General features: G+C 43.1%; 1 protein-coding gene across 1 annotated transcript in view; it reads left to right on the top strand.

Annotated features, from left to right (window-relative positions):
- The window catches only part of PTPRT (protein tyrosine phosphatase receptor type T), a 457975-nt gene that overhangs the window by 409570 nt on the left and 27967 nt on the right, over positions 1 to 20438 (top strand). The window contains exons 21-25 of the mRNA XM_051802833.1: positions 2872 to 3059; positions 8979 to 9066; positions 16739 to 16815; positions 17690 to 17726; positions 18744 to 18841. Of these exons, the coding sequence (XP_051658793.1) occupies positions 2872 to 3059; positions 8979 to 9066; positions 16739 to 16815; positions 17690 to 17726; positions 18744 to 18841 (488 nt within the window). The remainder of the gene's footprint in view (positions 1 to 2871; positions 3060 to 8978; positions 9067 to 16738; positions 16816 to 17689; positions 17727 to 18743; positions 18842 to 20438) is intronic.

Below are 20438 nucleotides of genomic sequence, written 5' to 3' on the forward strand. Positions count from 1 at the left end.
GCTGGTGGCAACAACAGACAGTCTGGAGCTGGTGCAGTTGTTGGGATCGGGTTTTCTTGCAGGTAGCACAGAGGATGTTCACGATGTGTTTGTCATGGAGGTCTGGAGGGAGGTGATGATCTTGTTTCAGCTGTGTGTCACAGGGCTGAGAGTAGGATGACCCAGATTGTGTGATACTTTTCTTTAAGCAGAAGCACGTGGCTGGGTGAGTGGCACACAAAAGGTGTGATGCCATGGACCACACTTGACATTGTTCCCTGTGTGGGTGGGGAGGCCCTGGCACAGGTTGTTCAGAGAAGCTGTGGCTGCCCCATCCCTGGAAGTGTCCAAGGATGGGGCTTGGAGCAACCTGGTCTAGTGAAGGTACCCCTGCCCATAGAAGGGGGGATGGAACAAGATGATCTTTAAGGTCCCTTCCAACTCAAACCATTCTGTGACAATGCTGCAAGAGTTGTTCCTACAATCAATGGGGTTTGTACCAATTTTTATCTCACTGACCAAAGAGACCAGTTGTCACTATAGACTCAAAGGCCAGAGACAGACCCCTCTTTGCTTCTGAGCACCTTCTTCCTGTTCCATGTAACATGAGCACCTACTTTGAGAGAAATTATTCTGGAAGGGAGGGGGCACCGCTGTCCTGGCTCTCACATTTCCCTGTGCTACATCTCTTTGAGAAGAGAGCCAAGTACAGCAGAATTAAAGGAACTGATGAAGAGAGAAATCACTAATTGCCTGCAAAGGAGTTGGCTGATCTGAGCTGCATTTTACAGGTGGCCTGTGCTCTGCTGTGCCCTCCCTGTATTAGCTCCAGAACCACACATTAGTTTTAAGGCTCCCTCTCGAATAGGGAGCTCATAATGTTTTTTAATTGGGGCTGATAAAATTGTGGCATTACTTGCAGGTTCCTGAGAGAAGCCAATTGTGAGATTGGGTTTGTATTAAACCTAATGATGGAAAATTAAGCATAGTACGTCTGTCGGAAATGGTCCGCGATAAAAATCTTCTCCTTCCCATTACGGGAGGTTAATAGGGAATAGGGGGGGAAAGATGCATTGGGAAAGCCAATCCAACTAGGGGAATTAATAGGCCTTGAAATTCCCTCTGCTCAGAGTTCTCACACTGTCATTAGTCAGAGCATTAGGGATGATTATACAAGTGCTTTGGATGTTACTCTTCCTTAAATCCCAAATTTATTCACATTTTGTGTGTGAGGGTTGCTTCGCTTGAGCCATAGCCCTGTAAATCTCCGAGTGTCCTGGAAATGTGACTGTGTTGATGAGAACCTGGGACCTAGAAATCCTTAAATTCAGGAGTCTCATCTTCAGAGCAGATGATCAGTGTGCTAATTTATTTCAGAAGAGCGGGATGTGATAATTCACCCACCAGATGATTTTATCTCACTGGTGATCAAGCAGCAGTGTCCACTGCTGGCATTCCTGTCTCCTCCTCACAGTCCTCCAGCTTCCAAACACAGCATATCCCTGTCTTCATATCTTCCCCTTAATCTAACAGTAAACCAGCTAAGGTGTTATTTGTCATGTTTTGTCATGTCACTGGTTGACCAGCTGCCAAGAAGGCAGAGGGATCCCTCACCTCTCTGCTCCTGCCCACCTTCACAGGAGGGGCACAGGGAGCCCTGACTGCCTCTGATCCAACCCCACAGTGCTTTCTCAACCAATGTTTACAGTAGCATTCTGACCATATTTCTGCCTCTCAAAGCCCACCCTGAAATTGCAATTTGATTTATTTATTCTTCATCCCTTCAAAGACACGGCTGCAGTGTTGCTGACGAGGGGGGTGTTTCAGCTCTTTGTCAGTGAACAAGCCCCGTGTGTGCCAGCTTAAGGGGGGTTTATCAACAATCTGAGGGAGGGAGGTTTTTTGTTTGCTAAAGCTTGGCTTTGGGTAAGATCAGAAAGAATTGTGTGTGTGGAAGGACCTGAACATCTCAGATCCCTGTAATCTCAGGAAAAACCAATGGTATATTTGGCCAACTATTTAAATTTGGTCAACTCTGGTAGATAAGAAACTGAATTTTTCATTTAATCTGAGTTCCTGTTATTAAAAGTTGTTACAGTCAGTTGTTTGGTAATTGAAGTTATTATTTAAATTCTTTTCTATTAGTTCACCAGTAATATCTTGTTGGGTACACAGTTTTGCTGGAGATAGGAGGTTGCAGTTCCATCTGCATAGTGATAGATTTCTTTCAATCCATTTCTCCAAAAAAACACCCTTTTCCTATTAAGTTTACACATCTGAAATTTAAATTTCTGCATGCAGGATAACTGCATTTTTACACTGCTTTATTATTTCTGATGATATTCCATCTTTGTAATTGACATATAAAATTTTAGGCCTGAACTAGCGGAGCAGTTTAATTTACCTCCGGTGTCCCATGTGGCTTATTTGAAATGCTAATAATTTGTTTGCTGTTCACTTGGGCCCCTTTCAGTTATCTCATGCTGTACACCCCAAATGCTGCTCGAATCTCTTGCTCATCTGTGTGTATCTCTCAGCTGTGTTCTTTGCAGGTTTGTGAAGACAGGTATGTAATTTTGTTGGAGTTCTGGGGAGCTCACCCTTATGCTGTGTCCTCAGCAGCCTGGCTGGCTGTTCACTCTGTTCCCAGCTCTTTGTGTTTGTGTCCTTGACACAAGGAATTACTCCAGTGTGATTTAGTTTCCAGGCAGCTGAAGGCTGTTTGTTTCTTACTTATTTATATACTTATATAGTGCGTGTTTCTTACTTACTTCTTAGCTTCTTTTCACCGGCCCCAACCTACGGGGTGGTGGAGAAACAGGTAAAAGAGAGAATGAGCCTGGAAATAGCAGAGTGGTGAAAGCTTGCTTTGCCTCCCTGTCTTTCCAACAGACAGCAGCCATGGAGAGATGCCCCAGCCCACGCTGACCATCCAGACCCACCCGTACCGCAGCTGCGAGCCCGTGGAGATGTCCTACCCCCGGGGGCAGTTCCAGCCTGCCATCCGAGTGGCAGACCTGCTGCAGCACATCACCCAGATGAAGAGGGGACAGGGCTATGGCTTCAAAGAGGAGTATGAGGTAAGAGGAACCTTCACTCACCTGTAGTAGAGGAGTGTAAGGGCAGAAGACCCTTCCGAAAGATTTATCGCGAGATCAGGGCTTATTTCGCTTAGAGAGACTTTCCTGCCTGGAAGAGGCATCTGTCCTAGAGGCAGTTTTGGGTGTTTTCTCCTCCTGCATTCCAGAGAAACTTTCCCTGGTATGAGAAAAAGGTAAGTCCTTGCAGAGATGTTTGCAGGTCCCCACAGAAGGGGGCCAGGGATGATAAAAGCCCTGAGAAGAACAGGGGGTGTGTCTTTCCCCAGGCCCCGTGTTTGACAAGCCATGAAGGTGAATGTTTTTTAAGTCCAGTGTTCTTGACCCTGGAAATAAATTTTCCTACAGTCCTTCCACTGCCTGGCATTTTGGGGATGCCTGTGCATTGTCTTTCCTCACAAGAAGTTGCACTCATGAGGGATAGAACCTTGGAAGGGAGGATAACTGTGTTTTAAGAGCTTCTTTTCCTTAATTCACCCTCTTAATCCTTTCCTTTCTTATTTTGGTTTATGAGGGCAGGATTTTACAGCACTGTCAACCTTTGGTGGCCCTCAGGTACCAAGAGAAGGTGTTTATTATAGCAATAAGTCAGTGACATTTTGCTCATCCCATAGCATGTGCCCTCTCTCCCATAAGGAGCAGACAGTAAATATTTAACAGGTGCTGAACTCAATGCAGGACGTGGAGTCCCACAGTCCCTTCCTTACTGATCTGCTTTCCTTGGATAGTGTAAACCAAGCTGTAAGAAAAGGAAGGGGTTTTGCTTGAGCTTTTGGGGGAGATCCAAATACTCCCTCGCCATTGATCAAATTTAATCACAGTGCCATGACCTGAATGCAGAGTTGTAAAGTCAAAGACAGGAATTTGTGCAGCTTAAATGAAAGTGGAATTTTCCAGTACACTCAAACCTCTGGCACTTCCAAATTTGTGTGAGGAGAGGAGTAAAAGGTAAGCTGGAAAAATGAAAACAGCCCTCTTCCGCTCCACATCTTCACCCCAAAGCTGGAATGACCAGGAATATAATCCAAATGACCAGAAAAACACAACACTGGGGAGGAGCTGGAAAAGGAATATACATTTCAAGCAGAGCAAACAGAGGAGGGAAATAGCATCAAACATATGTGAGGCTCAGCTCTAGCAAGGGATAATTATAATGAATGTAGTATGCTTGTGGGAAGGCAATAAGCAATTAATATGCACAGTGGCATTAAAACTACTTAAAAATAACGTAACAGCTGTGAAAAATAAGTTACTTAATGAAAACAGCTCACTTTTACACCCTGCAAGTGAGAGTCCATGGGGTTTGTCCCCCCTCAATGCTGGGCTTTGCTCTAATTGAGAGGGAGTCTTTTCCTGGTTGTCACCAGGAGCATTTTTTTTTAATCAGATGGAATCAAAGACTGTTTCATAGCAAATGTTTCTGGAAACTGTATGTTAACCAGGTCTACTCACTCTTGCCCCATAATCAAGCATGCTAATTAAGCTATCAATATAAAGAGCTGTGTTTAATATTGAGAAAGGGTAATAATTCCCTTAGGAGATTTGCTGAGCCCCCCCTCGGCCTCCATTTCCATGAGCAGTACCCAAACCTGCATTCAGCCCAATTACAGATGCCCTGAGATCTAGTTCTTGATGCTCAAGAAGAAAACAGGTGCTGGCATATATGTAATTTTCTGGCACTGGCACGGGTAATTATCAAAATAGCACATTAGCATGAAAAATGTCAATGCAACTTTCAGCTCCACAAGTGGTGCCTTTCCCAGAAAGTGCCATCTAGAGACGTGTGTAATGACGGTGACATTCCATGGATTTGCATAATTCCTTTCTTTAGGAGGAGTAGCCTGGAGGCTGCCACGAGCTCACAGATCCCCTGGGCTGTTCCACCCTTCAATCGGTGCTAATTGCCCGCGTACAGGCGTTTTTCCAGGCTGGAATTCAGGCTTTGGAGCACGGGATGCAGGCAGCACTTCGGCTCCAAATAGCAGGGAGGATGTCAGGAATCTCCTGGAGGGTGGGAGGTTGGAGCCTGGCTGAGAGTGGGGATCTGCAGGAGCACAAAGCTGCAAAACCTGCTCTGCAAAACGCTTTGCAGAACAGTCGATAAAGTCTTAAAAAAGAATTTGATGTCTCTTTTTAAAACGTGTTTTCAGACACTAATATCAGTGTCTCCTCCAAATATGTTCTTTTTTTTTTCTTCCAAGGAGCTGATTTTCTACTTACTTTGCAAATTGATAGCACAAATTGCAGCCTGTTTAGTGACATGTTACCAAATAATTTTACTCTCATGAAAAATCGCTTTGAAGGGAGCATATCAGTCACACATGACAATCTCTTATCTCTGTATATTCTCATCTCTGCTCGGTAACCTGGAAATTGCATTCCATGTTTGTTTAAAGGCTGCCTGCACCTCCGTGTTGGGGCACAGGCAGCGGGTTTTACTGAGGGCATCCACAAAAAAACCATTTCTGGTGGCTCCACGCTGAGCTGAGAAGCAGGATGTGATTGTGTAAGAGGTGTCAGTGCTGGTGTGAAGTGGATGATAACTGAGTGTGAACGTGGGAATCTGTCAGCACTCCCCGTGGGGGGGTTATTTTGGGCCTTCCTGTGCACCTGAGGGCAAGGTGTGACTTGGACCTTTTTTGGCTGCTGCTTCTGTTCAGCAAGGAAACAAGCAGAACAGAAGGGAAAAAAATCTTATCTGTGGCTCTGGGTGTAGATGGCACTATTTGGGATTAGGAATAGCCATAAACATTTAAACAGGACTCATTTAAATGTCTCCAGTTCCTTTTCCAGAACATATCAGCCCTGATTTGTTGTGAGCTGTGGGACTAGTCCCGTAGACTTACTGCAAGCACCAATTACTGGCTGAGGAGATAATAAGCTTAATTACCCAAACTCATTTTCCATTATGATTTAGGATGTCACTAAAGCACATTCTCCTGCTGCATTACTGAGATGGTTTAGCTATTTTGGATTTTGTGGCTCCTTCCTCAAGCATCATAGTATTGAAATTCTTCAGCTTATGGAAGTCACCTCTGGGTTTTGACCCTTTAATTTCTGCCTGCACATCTTCCTGTGGTCTAAAGAACAGATCCAGTGGTCCAGGTTATGACATAGCACTGCAAAATGAATGGCTGAAATACTTCTTTTCAGGTTATTTTTTTTTTTAGCCAAAACAGTTTTTAATTCTGGCTCTCAGCAGAGTTGTGGGAACAGTTTTTCTACCACTGTTGAGGAGAGAGTGACTACAGGGAGAGGGCCAGGGCTCCATGGCACAATTTGGGATGAACAGGGAGGCTTTTAACTGATGCTGTTGCCTTTGGCAGCAATACTGCAGCATTGAGGTAGATCAGTGCAGATGAAGGATTCAAATTTTCATATTTAAATTAAAAACAAACAGCAGACTAACTAAATGCATCCATTGGAAATTTAAATTGGCTTGCAGTAAGCCTCAATTTAATGGGAACACTTCAGTCATGTTTGGGCCGTGGTGCTTAGGAAGCTTGATTGAGATGAATCTGACTTTGAGAGATCTATCCTTGTAATTTCAGCTAAAATTTAGATCAATTTATAGTTTAAAAAGCTTCACTGTAACCTAAATTCCACTGGTGGGAAGATATTTCAGTATAAATTTCCCAAAACTTCTCTAAAAGGAGTTTAGAAAGTTTTAGAAGTAGAAAAAGCCTAAAAATCAAGTATAGTTTTTTGAACACTGAAATTCTGCTGTTACCAAGTCAAAGGAAGAAGGGGGAGCGTTTCCTGTGAAATATGAATTAACTACCAGTGCCTGAGTGATCTGTCCTGATTTAACATTGCTGATAATGCAGATAGAAACAGAATTAGTAACTTTTTTGCAGTTATGGAGGTAGTTATTGTACCAACAAAACCTGAACGAGCAGAACATTAGGTGTGCTCCTCTTTTTGTGGATGCAACCTCATTATAATTGATATTTTTGTCTTTATTTCTAATGCAGTTTCAATTCTTGGTGCTGCATTTTTAGTGATCACACAGGAAAATTCTTTGGGCTGTACAACCAGTGCATATGGAGTTACCCCAGTTTGTTCATCTGATGTTTATAAAAGGTTTATAAGGTGCCCCCCAGCAAAGGTAGTTTGTGTTGCTCACACAGCTCCCTCCCTTTGGGGCTGGACAGTTCCGTGGGAAGCAGAGATTTCTGTGGGATTGAACGAGCTGAAAATTCCTGGACTCTTAAATCTTTGGAGGCTCTATCAGCAAATATAAAAACACCAATTTCAGCGGAGAATTTCATGTTCAAATCTCATGAAAGGATATGGTTCACTTAAAAGAGATTTATTGGGCCTGAATGTGTTTTCTCTGGACAAGACAGCTCAGTCCACATGGAAGTCATGAAAAAGGGTTTGCTTTTATTTCTTTTATTTGTTTTCCTTTTCAGATCAGGCTCTAATTAGGTGCCTCATGCCTGTTGCCATTCTCTGGTCAACCTGCTGTAATTTGATATTAGTGGAAAAATAAGGCACCTTTTTCCTCAGTCTTCAAAGACGAAAATGAGCCTTTCTCACCTCTTTTCTTTTACTGGGGGATTTTTTTGTTGTGTGTGGGTTTGTTGGTGGGTGTTTTTCCTCAGGAGATGAGCTGCTATTTGGAAACAACTGTCTGCAAAGGAAATCTATGTGTGATCAAAGACCTGCCCAATTACAGAGTTATTACTCTTTCTCCTGGGTGTTTGAATGGGAACTGGCTGTCCCTGTTTTTGTCAGCAGTGCTCCTGGCAGTGCTGCAGTGCCTGACATTTGCTGTCCTGGATCCCTTTGGGGGACATTCACAGCGATCTGCTCTGCAAGGGGTTTGCTCATATTAAGTTTAATTGTAATGTCAGTGTTGTAGATCCTAATTGTGTCTCTCTGCTATTGCATTCAGGCACATAATAGACCTGGATGGCTTGTGAAGATGAATATAAATTCATTTCCTAGCACAGCTGCTAGCTGAGGCAGATAGGATTTTACGATGATTGGGGTATAAAACCCCCGTAATTCCCCGGGGAGCAGAAATAATACAATTCATAATGTTGGTTTTGGTGATGTAGAATCATGTTAGGGAGTACATCTTGGAGGAGGCAGAACTATTGAGGCAGTTCAGGGGGAGCTGTTCTTCTCACCCAGGACCACCTTCCAGCCACCATCCCCTGCCAACTGCTGCTTTCCAGGCTCTGCCTTAAATTCCTCCCTGGGCATGTCTCAAGGGGGAAATGGCTCATTCCAGTGTGTTCAGAGCAGTTGTAGGGCCAAGCTGTAGGTAGGGTAGCACTGAGTGCTGCCAGTCTCCCCTACCCATCCTTCTTCAACTGAAAGAGCAGATTTTAGGGAAATGGCTGTTTATTTTCATACTTCACGGGCGTGTTTTACCTCCTTTTGCCCCTCTTCCTTACACTGACCTAAAATCCCGAGCTGCTTTATTTTTCCTCACAGAAAACCAGCCAGTGGATTGTATTGCATCACCCATTATTAACACAGAAATTGGTGAAACCACTGTATGTATTTTCAACTCCAGTACAAAGGGCCGAGCGCTGCGTTTCAGCCCTCTGGGTTCTCTCAGAGGTGTACTTACCTGAGATCTCCACCAGTCTTGTTCTTCAGGGGAAAATGAGGTTACCCTGTGGCTGTGCAGCCAGAAACAAATCCCCCTGATCCTTTTAGATGAGAAGTAGCAGGAGGAAAACTGTTCTTGGCTGGCAGAAGCCAAGAGATGCAAACGGTCTGCACAGTTTGCATTAGTGGAGACGCCCTTTCCTCAAAGAGCCTTTTGCTTGGTCAGCTGCTGAATTATTCAGCGCCTTTATTTTTGTCCTGCTCAGGCCTCTTCACCCACCTGAAGGCACTGGGCAGCTCTTTATAAACAGCCCACTGTTGTTTGTTTTGCAGGCACTCCCCGAGGGCCAAACGGCGTCCTGGGACACGGCCAAGGAGGATGAAAACCGCAATAAGAACAGATACGGGAACATAATCTCCTGTAGGTGTAAATTCACATTAAACTGAGCTTCCTGGGAGATTTTATGTGCATGCTGTGGGAAGGAGTGTGTTTGAGGAGCTCACTGCAATCTGGTTTACAGTGCTGAGCGTTCAGGAGCTCAGTCCATTTGTTGCAGGCTAACATGTTCGGGTTTGTTTTATGGGGGGGTTTATAATTATTTTACATAACATCACTGCATGGATTTGTGGGGGTTTTACCCATCTTATATCAACCTTGCTTTGTGCTTCATGTTTGTAATTTAAGGGCTGAATGCTTTTGTGAGATTTTCACAGTATGTGATGATGCCCATTTTCTGTCCATTTTTACTTCATATCCCAGAGCTTTCACAAGGGAGCACAGAAGGAGCTGCAGGTAGATCAGGTTTTTAAATGTGTCTCAGAGATCAGATTTTCTCCTTCCTTGTGGTCAGGAATCAGTGGAGCAGTCGCTGCTTGTCCCCAGAGAGCCAATTTGATGGGTGGGACAAGCTCAGCTTCTGCCTCAGAATCACAATAAGGCAGCTGAAAATGCACTGAAACCTCTTAGTTTACTTCTTTCAGTGATCAGTTATCGTTGATGTTATTGGAATATTGATACATTGCAGAAACACAGGCAGAAACTCCATAAAGCCACTCGAGTCAGCTTTATTCTCCAAGGCGGGATTAGATTCATCTCTCTTATTTTTATCAGATATTTCTGAAATCTCTTCCAAAGTTGATCTCCAAGGCTGAGCTTTCCACAGGCTCCCCAGGCAGCTCATCCCAGTGTTTCATTATTCTTTATGACTGCAGGGAGGAGGTGTGAAAAGTAATTCTTTTCAGGGGCTGCTGAGCAGCATCAAGTTGGAGAAGCCAAGCTTGAGACCATCAGAACAAGAAATAAGAATATAAATGAATGTGCTATAGATTTTCATGACTGGATAAATCTATTGAATACTATAAAAGCAAAATTAAGTCATGCTGAGGGATATATTTTGCACTGCAATTTTTTTCTTGGGTTAAATATATATTTCCTGTAGAACAAATAGACTTTACCAAAGAATTTAAAAAAAACCCAACTAAACAAAAAACCAAGCTAAACCTAGATTGCAGAGAAACATCATCTCCTCTCTTTTAAGACTTGGAAGAAATTATTCATGTGGCACTTTGGGGGGGACTGGCATAGAACAGCTCAGTTCAGAGCCCCTGTGGCAAAGATGAAGAAATCTGGAAACGAAGATCAGAAGTTTATGAGCCCTGATCTGATCCCACTTCTGCTGTTGGCTTTGCACTGGTGGTGAGCAGGTCATCCAGGCCATCAGTCCTTTGTCTGCCTGTGGAAAATGGAAGTGACAGCACTGGAGCATTACAATTAGCATGAAAATTGTCTCCCTAAACTTCAGCTGCCTGAAAGCTCCACCTCGCTGGGAGCTTCCTGTGGCAAAGAGAGACACCTCCAGCCAGAGGCTCAATTTACTTGTCTGTACAATTAACTGAGATTAAATGAGTCTAAGACAGATGAATCATCCAGCTGCAAACACTGGATTGAAGGTGGAAGTGCCATCGTGTGATATGAGGAAGGAAATGTGAAAAACTTTGATTCTCTGTGTGATTCTGAGGAAGCACTTGGCATAGTTTAAAAGTGGAGGTGAAAAGAGGCCAGACCCCGTGCAACAGCCACCATCCCACTTAGGCTGAAGGTGATCACAGAGAAAATGTTGAACTCCAAGTGAAAAGTGAGAAGTTAGGAAGCAAAATCCAGGAAGATAAACGGGCTGTTGTCTAAAGGGAAGGTGCTCACAGAGACAAATTGTTGTCTAACGAAGAGTGATGTGAGCCTTTTAGCTATAAATATAAATACAGGAGCAGAGCAGATAGGAGGTGATGAACCTGAATAAGGGAATGCAAAATGTAATCAGAGCTAAGGAGGAAGTGTCTGCACAGGATAAAATGTCAGAAAAGAAGCTCGAGTGGGAAGGGCTGTTGGGAAAGATTTCAGAATGGGGTTTAGAGGGTGGAAAGGCACAGATAAGGAAAGCAAAGTGAAAGAGGAAGGATGCAGACAAGCTGAAGGTGAATAACAAAGCTGAGTGGGTTTTCTTCACTTCAAATATCTGAACAAAGAGTTTGAGGAGGAGACAACAGCTCTTCTAAAAGACAGCAAGGAGAATTTAGTAATGTGCAACAGTGATAAAATGGAGTGAAGTCCTATTGAGGATGCCTGGGAGAATGAAGGGAGGATGCCTAAGGAAGGAGCATAACATCCATCATTTTGTAAAACCATGAGCCAGACCCTGCTGATGGGCAACACGGGGCAATTTCCCTGAGTAAAGGCACTGACAGGATCCAGAGCAAAGGAGCAAAAGCAGAGCTCAGGCTAGCAGGAAAGGGGTTCCCTCTAGGCATGTCCTGCAAATGAATTGTGCTCTGGTGGGTACAAGCTGTGCCAAAGCCTGAGCAGAGGAGGGGGAACGTGGTGACACCCTGAGCTGCTTAGTTGTGCTAGAATTGTAATGGCTGGGGAAACTCAGAGCAGGCACTGGTTGCTCCTGCCAGTTTATTTGGTAAAAGGCTGCAGATAGCAATTAACATTATTTATTTAATCACCAGTGCTGTTTTATCACTCCTGGAACAGGATATCCCCTGCCTTGTGGGGTGTGAGCTGAAAAGCCAGGTTTTGATCTAACTTCTGTAACTGCTTCAGAGACTTGTGTTAAAATGGGGGTTTGTAAGCCCTTGCAATAAGTAGCACTGCTCAGTGAATCACAGCAGATTAGATCTTGTCTTTCTGGCCTTCTGGGTAATAGCACAGTTACAGGACTGTTTTACTCGGCTCACTGCTCTCCCAGGGCTGGATTAACATCCTGCCTCTCTCTGAAAACCCACATCGTGCTGTCAGCCCCAACACCTGCTCCTCTTCATTTGCAAACTAATCTAGGAGCTCATCTGCTCATGGAGAGGAGAGGCAAGAGAACTCTAAACTCCACCATGCTTTAAATCCCACATTTTCGGGGTTCCCTTCCACAGCAGCGGTATGTTTTTGGAAAAGTAGAAAAGCTGAGCAGTGGATCTGGGGTCTGTATGACCACAGAAATCCACTGTGGATGGTGGGAAGATGCACTGCAATGGCCCAGACTTACCATGCTGGAGGAAGCTGCCCTGCTCAAACCTTTTATTATATCAACTGAGTCCACGAGCTTTGCTCCTGCACTGGGAGTAAAAAGGCTGTAAACACAAAGACAACTGTGGAGATGCAAAGTTTGTCTTTAGGGGGCAAGGGTAGGCTGTGGATCCATCTATGTGCTGAAGCAAAATGATTTTAATCTCTGGGCTCTAAGGCCTAGATATTGAGGCCTTCAAAGAGCATCAGAAAGTGGTTGTTAGTGGAGGGATGTTGAGCTTTTGTGGGTTGAGCTGAATCTATTCCATAGAAGAGAAAATACTCAGAAGCTAAATGGGACCTTTGGTTCTATTTTATTTCTCCCCATCTTGTTCAAGTTTAGAGCCATTACATTATAGGGGAGTAAAAAACTCTCAGATGAGACCTGAAGATGCAAAGACATAGGATTGTGTTTTGCTTCAGCTCATAGGAGAGCACTTCCTGTCCCTTTCTTTTCCCCACTGAGCCACCCTGGGTTTAAAGTCTTGTGATGTTCCACTAAAAACTATGGAGTTGATGATGAAAGACAGTAGAGAAATTTGCTGTATTTCCTTCATGCTCTGACTGCCGTATGCTTTGGGCTGGAAGACTGTGAATGAATCAGAGTATTTTGTGGTGGAAGAGAGAAATTAAAGGAGCTTTCAGCAGGCATGCAGGTGCAGTGCCCCTAAAACCCTACATAGAATCACAGCATGGTTTGGGTTGGGAAGGAACTTAAAAGTTCATCTCATTCCACCCCCTGCCATGGGCAGGGACACCTTCCACCAGCCCAGGTTACTCCAAGCCCTGTCCAACCTGGCCTTGGACACTTCCAGGGATGGGGCAGCCACAGCTTCTCTGGGCAACCTGTGCCAGGGCCTCCCATGTCAGCATTGGATTTAGAACAGAAATCCTTCATCTTCCAAGCATTTTTATTGCATGGTTTCTCCTGTAGTGCCTAAACTCTTGTGTGTCTGTGCAATGCCCATGGTTTATGACCCTGAGAGGGTGGGATTTGTCCCACCTGGCTGTTACCCAGCTCTCCAGGCACAGTCTGGGATCAGTGGGAGGAAAAAGGGGAGGACAGAGTGTCCTTGAGAGGGCAAATCATCCTTTTCTACCAGAACTGGGTTGAGTCATTTCAAAAGATGTCTGGATTTCTCCCTTGACTGTGGGGAACCTTGACAGCCAATTTAGACGAGCTGAGTAATATTTAGATGGCGAAAGTTGTGTGAGATTAATCCAGTGCTGGTGTCAAAATGAGATGGGGAGAAATTGCCATGATATTTCAAACGATCACTAATGGGAATTTTGACAGAAGTTTAAAATGGTGACAATTTTGTGCTAAAATGGGATCACAGTGCCTTTCACTGAAATTCTTGTCATTTTTGAAATCTGTTTTAAGTCCAATTTTCAGTCAAAGTACTCTTCATATAAATTTAGAGTTCTGCTAACTTGCATACAGACTATAGTAAACAGGGAGAAATAAAATTATTTATATGTTTGTTAAAGCCTATTTCCATTTTTTGTGGTTCCTGAAGGCGGGTTTTTTTTTCCTGTTTCTCCCTCCATTTTTAAAGTTTCTTAGAGTCCATTTGTAGCACTTGGGGATATGATGTCTGATAAATTTAATGAAGAGTTGAGTGAACCTTTCATTTCAGTGTGACAAATACATGGTCACCTTGTCTAGGGTAGTCCAGGGAATAAAGTGCAGAATCAGAAATAAGTTTTAACCATTGGGAGAAGATATAATTAAGACATTTGTTGTTCTTTAAAAAGGCCTTTAAAGTCTATAGGCAAAAACCCCTAAGATTTTTACTGCTAAGAGCATGATAATTTGCCTTAAAAAAAAAAAAAAAGAAAAAAAGAAGCCAAGTTCCAAAGTTTTTTGTGGAAAGAAGAGATTTACAAGGTAAGTTATTTTATGAAGTTTTATCCAGACTCTGCTCCTAAACTTCTGAACAAGGTTAAAGACACCATTAAGATATCATTAATATTTTGTGTGCTTAGCATATACACAGATTTTTTTTTTCTGCTGCACTGTTCTCACTTGTAAGAGCAATAAATCTCCCTCAGGAACTAATCTCATTTTTGTAAAATATGCAATGAAATATTTTGAATTCTGTCCTTCCAAAGCAAAGTATTTCTCATTTGGTCCCAAAATGTGATTCGACCTGGATGTCTCCTTTTTTTTTTTTTTTTTTTTTTTTTTAATAAATAGCATTAATTTTCAATGATCATTTCTTCACCCTTTGTGGGTTTTCCATTATTTGGCTTCAAAAAACCCCAAACCAACAACACTTTTTTTGCACTTGTGGAGCTTCTTTCCTTTATCCATAATTATCTGTGATTGTCTGAAGTGCCTAAAGCTTCTCACTCTGCTTCTCAGGTCTTCCCCACTCAACTCCCTCCAGAGATATTCATCCTGCCTGGTTTGAGTTTCTGTCTAAAGAGTGGCTCAAAGAGCTGAAACTTAATTTTGGAGTTTGTCTGTGTTAAATGAAGAGAGGCAGGTCCTTCCTCGAGGGTTGTCTGGAGCACTTGAGCTGCACCCTGTGCAGAGACATTGTCTTGGTCCCACTTTAAAAAATCAACCTGGGACTCTTTTCACTTGTCACGAGGGGCATTTTTGGTCTCATTTTTAGTTGCAGTGAGCTGACACTTCCATAACGTTGTTCTCTTGTGGCATGGAGTCAGTAAATGTTTCCCCTCCCCACCATCACCTCCAGGGTTTGTTTTCCTTTGCTGTTGTTCCCTGGGACTCTCCACAAGCTCCGTTTGCTGCCCTGAATTGCAAGTGGGAAATTGGCTGCGGGAGTTTTTTCTGTATTTCATCCAGATGTCCAGTTTAATCAGCTCTTTGTCTGTCTTTGTGAATTGCTCTAAGTATAAATTCTTTTGTTGTCTGTCTGAGCACATGATTTACTGCAGCTCCTCGTGCAGTTGCCTTGAGCGCAGGTAATTGGGGACATCAGCACTCTGAGAAATGTGCCCACTTCCCTGTGTCTACAAAGGTGGTATTTATTAATACAAATATAACAGAGCTTCTGATGGATTCACCTGCATAACCTTCTCCGAATGCAAATGTGGGATTTCATAAACACAGCAACGAGGTGTGTAAATCTCACCCAAAAGATGAACAGAGTAGGACCGTTCCTTCACACAACCGAATGAATATTTAATATATATCCAAGCCTTGGGTTTCAGAGCTGCCCAAACATCTGTCTTCACAATTATTATCTGATTCTACATTTAATTAAGTCATGACAAAAACCCTTTTTGACTGAGTTGCTGCAGAATTACGCCTCATATTTTTATGTTTCATTGCTATGGTTCCTTTTAATTGAATGTAAATCATGCCTGGGCCTGTATTTTGCAAAGTGCTGGTGAACATTAAAGCTTTACTGTCAGAGCTACGGTCTGTATAGCTGGTAGGGAGGAAATAAACTTAATGGACTCGATATTATACTTCTTTTAAAAAATCATTTAGAAATGAGCACAGCATGGCCAGCAGTGACCCCTGTAACCCAGGAGCCTTTGCCAAGCAACTGACCCTTAGATAGCAGTTCTGCAATTAATTCCATGCCAGTGCTGGGATTGCCAGAGCAAATCACATCAGCAGCCTGGCTCAGGAGTATCTCCTGTGACAGAGCCCAGCACCAGCTGTTCCAGAGAAAGATCAAACTATTCCCTTGGTGGAAAATCATGACATAATCTGCCCGCTGGGGTAGTTCCTTCCTGCGTCTGAACTGTGGAGCGTGCTGGGAGATGAAAAGATTGATCTCTGCTGTTTTATTGCCTTATCCAAAGTAACTTTGAACCTCCTCGAAGAGATGAACATTTCTAATTTTGTTGTTTTTTTCAGCACTGCCTTGATGCCATTTTGCCACTGTGAGTTCTGGGGGTTGCATAAAGGAACGTTGCTCTGATTTCCTTTCATATTTCCCTTCAGGTTTCTGGGTTGCCCCATTTCTTGTTTGCAGGCTTTCGTTTGCCATTTTACCCTCCTTAATCTTCTATACCTCTGTTGTGACCTGTTTATTTTTATCCTGGTCCTGTCAGTTTTAGCTCTTGCCTCAGTTTCCATAGATCGGGTGAAGCCAGGGAGGTTGTAACTTCCTAGTGGGAAAATGGCTTTTGTAATGGAGATACACCCTGCAAAGATCTGTCCCAAGACTCCCAAACCAGGCAGCATTTGGGACCTGTCTCAAACCTCCATGAGGATTATGGTGACAGCAGCAAATTTAATGAACACAGAGCATGACTGACTTAAGGATCCAAACACTGTGTCTTAAACACAAAATAAAGGGCTTTTAGGAACAGGGATACATGTGATGTTTTTTATTATTGTAAATATTGAATTACCCAATTGTCAGGCACATGGTGGGATTCTTGGGGTTGTCCTGTGCAGGGCCAGGAGCTGGACTTTGATGATCCTTCCAGCTTAGGACATGGTGTGTTTCTGTGACACCCATTTGCAGGAACCAGCACACGAACCGCTCAGAAACTCCCGTTTATCGTTACTGTCACTTTTTTTTCCTTTTCCTTCTTTCAGATGATCACTCAAGAGTGAGATTGCAGCTGCTGGATGGGGACCCTCACTCTGACTACATCAATGCCAATTACATCGATGTAAGGCTCCTGGACATCCCCAGTGTGACAAACATTCCTGTGACAACTCTGCTCAGGAGTTTGGTGCCTCTGACACAGGGACAGACTGTTGATCTGCTCTGAGTGACAACTGAACGTTACACAGATATCATGTTGTGACAGGGAGAAGGTTCTCAGTCTCCAGTTTATTTTGTCTGACCAATCTGGGCAGATGGAGATTTCCTGTGTTTGACAGATCCACCAACATAAGTGGAATGTGGGCTAAATGACGGATGCAGGAATCAGTGTCAGCCCCTCACAGTAGCATTAGTGGGTATCTGAGATTTGCCAACTACTTACAAAGTTGTAGTGCAGAAGGCACGTAAATAGACTGGCTTTTTTTTAGTGTTATAAAATAGCATTTGAAAACCAGCCTCCCTCTCACACCCAGTGATCAAATGAACATGCACTTCTTGTATGCAGCTCCTAAATCACAGGAACATGAAATGTTTCGAATAGTTTCTTTAAGGGATAAAAAACACACTTAGGCAGCACTTTCACACAGAGGCAAATTCATACCTTTATTCTTTTTCAAATGAGAAGATGCAGTGTTTTGCCTGTCAGCTTTCAGAGTTACCCACAGGTTAATCACAGGACTTGCATTTCTTTGAGGAAGTGCTTAAAAAATGCCCATTCCAATTTTCTCTTTGGCATAATGAAATCTTATTATTCAGCCTGAGCAAGATACCCTCACTTAAAAGCTCACAGGGAAACCTGGTTGCCCCCTTTTATTCATTCAGTAACCAGTTATACACTGTCAGAGTGCAGCAGTTGGTACCTGGAGAGTATGAAATCCATGCAGTGCTTTCCCTGAGCTGTGATCTCACAGGAATTTATGTGTTTTCTTTTTTTCCAGGGGTACCACCGGCCTCGCCATTACATTGCAACTCAAGGCAAGTTCACTCTTGTATGTCTAAATAATTGTAAAACCACTGCTGTTTTAAATTGTTTGAGGAGCTATTTATAGGGTGACATCACCTGTTTTGGGGAACTTAGGACTATCCATGTTGGATTACAAACCTCCCTACTCCTGATCTTTACAGCAGGGGGCTGTTTTCCTGCATCACTGGCCCAACTCTTATGCCATGACCACTCCCTCTACTATTATTTGTCCTCATTTTTGTGCATTCTTAACCCAAAGGTGATGTCCACAGAAATCCTATTATTCCTAATTTCTGCTTTATGGGTTCATTGCTGGCTTGTCCCTATCGAAAGAGTAAAGAAAGATATTAGAATAAACCTGGTGTTTGAGGATGTATGGGGGTAGGGAATGCAGGAAGGCAGAGAGTGTGGAGGATGGAGTATGAGCTGAGTGTGTGAATTGAGTCAGTAGAAGGATTTCACCTCCAGTGTAGAAAAGAGGAAGGAAAGAAGGTCAGAGAGAGGCTCTAGTCTGATAAACCTCTTGTCAGCACTGGCTATTTGGCTGTTGGAACCTGAAATTTTTCTGGGGAAACTTCAGAAAAGGGCTAATTTCTGCATGTTTCCTTCCTCCTTCATAATTAATCAATATAAAGTGTGAAATGGAAGAATTTTAGAGGTGCATCAGGTGCAAATTTCTATCCAACCTCACTTACAGGTTCACTATAGGGTGCATCCCTGTCCCATCACTTACACACAATTACTGGAGCCATCTCCACTCTCTACAATCCCACCATCACCTCTGTTGCCACAATTCTGGAACCTGAAATACCCACTTAAATACCCTTAAATACCACTGTGAGAAAGGGTCTGAGCTCTTAGAGAGCTCCAGGCTATTCCTGTCTGTAACCCTGAATCACAGAGGGATGCTCTGAAAGGGAGAGCAGGATCCTGTGGGAACAGGACAATGGCCAGAGAAGATCTGGAAAGAACTGTTGGCATTCACTGCACTGCCTTGAGATGTCCTTTTGTCTTCTCTCCTGCCCCAGGGCCAATGCAAGAGACAGTGAAGGATTTCTGGAGGATGATTTGGCAAGAAAACTCTGCAAGTGTTGTCATGGTCACCAACCTGGTGGAAGTGGGCAGGGTAAGGTGCCACTTTCCCAGTGTGTAAAGCCAGACCTGCACTGGCTTTAACATGATGCTGCTGCTCAGTCAAGCTCAGCAACTCTATGCCTTTTGCTTCCTGTAATAAGGAAATTAATTCAGGCACTCTGAGTTTTCCCTGAAACTCTGGAGTTTCTAATACTTAACTGCTTCCCTTCTAAACTAGTAAGGATCATGTTCCTGCTGTGAGTCTGGGCTTGGCAGAGTTACACAAATTTATGCAGGCTCAGAAGCTCTCTCCTTTTTCAGTACAGGAGGAAAAATGTACTTCTGTAATAATTACTCTTTTTCTAATGATTTCAATACTTCTCTAAAAATCTGGATGAGTGAGGACGTGAGGCTGGTGCTCAAACTATCAAAGGACTTCTTTAAATGACAGTCCAAATCCTAAACCCCCACCAGTTCTCTCTCAGGTGGACCAGAAGTCCTTGTGTCAGCACAAGGCAACTTCCAAAGCCCACAAAGGGAGCAAACATGGATAACTCAAAAGGTGGAGGCTTGACTTTAGGAGATAAGAAGGCAGTATGTCTGGGATGGCTTTCCCCAAAATATTCTTGCCTCCTTGGTTTAGAGACTTTCTCAGCCAGAAACTGGAGTTCTTAAAATTTTTGTCCTGATGTTTGACCCTTTCCATTGCTTTCGTACTAAGAAAAAAAAAATTAAATTATAGTTTACTCCCAGCCATTAGTAATTCAAATATGCTTTCCCTTGGATCTCATGGTTGAATGCCAGCTGCTTCTGTTCATTTATTGTTATTTATTATATTTTACCTTTTACTGACAGTTCAGTTTGAAATAAATGCCTCTGTGTAAAAAAAACAAAAACAAAACAAAACCCCACAACAAGCCTACATTAATCATATTTAATATTTATAAACCCCTTTCAATTATGACTGGAACTGGAACATGAAACCTGCTTTGCAACAGCTAATTGCTTCAGCTTTTAGGTGCTGTTCCACTCTTTAATGCTAGAGCATTTAATAACCCGATAGTCTTTGTTAGCCTAAATATCCCTTCTGGAGCTTCCCAGCCTTGGCTTTTATTTCTAGTGTGTTAGTTTTGCACATGGCTTTCAGAACTGGCTAAGCTGGGATATGTTTACCTACTCAGGAGATTTCCTTCTTGAGCCTTAGCTGAGGCCTGTCACAGCTGGTAAAATGCCAAGTTTGTGTCCACATCTTATAGAAAAAGCTCAGAGCCAAACAAATTTAGTGTATCTACAAGTATCCCACAATCCCCATGAACTGAAATTCTTTGGCTAAACAGAGAGTTCAGAATTACAGAGCAGGAGCACAGACTTTTCTCAGAGGGGGCAGTGGCAGTGACTGCCAGGTACATCTGATCTATGAGCAGGATATGTATGGAAATTCAAGGAAGACTATCTAAAAAAGGAGCTAAATGCATCCTTTGCATTTTTATTGACAACAGAGCAAATTTAAAAAAAAAAATCCTCCCTGTGGCTTCTATATCTGGTAAAGGAATTTTGATCTGATTTATACAGTTAATTTTGACAAGGTCTGTGCATCAGAAGAAAGCTCGATTTGCGTTGGCTTCAGCTTGAAAGTGGAGGAAAATGTA

This window comes from Manacus candei, unplaced genomic scaffold (genome assembly GCF_025592945.1).
Source record: "Manacus candei isolate 608988 ecotype Guabito, Panama unplaced genomic scaffold, ASM2559294v1 h1tg000057l, whole genome shotgun sequence".
Classification (NCBI taxonomy): Eukaryota; Metazoa; Chordata; class Aves; order Passeriformes; family Pipridae; genus Manacus; species Manacus candei.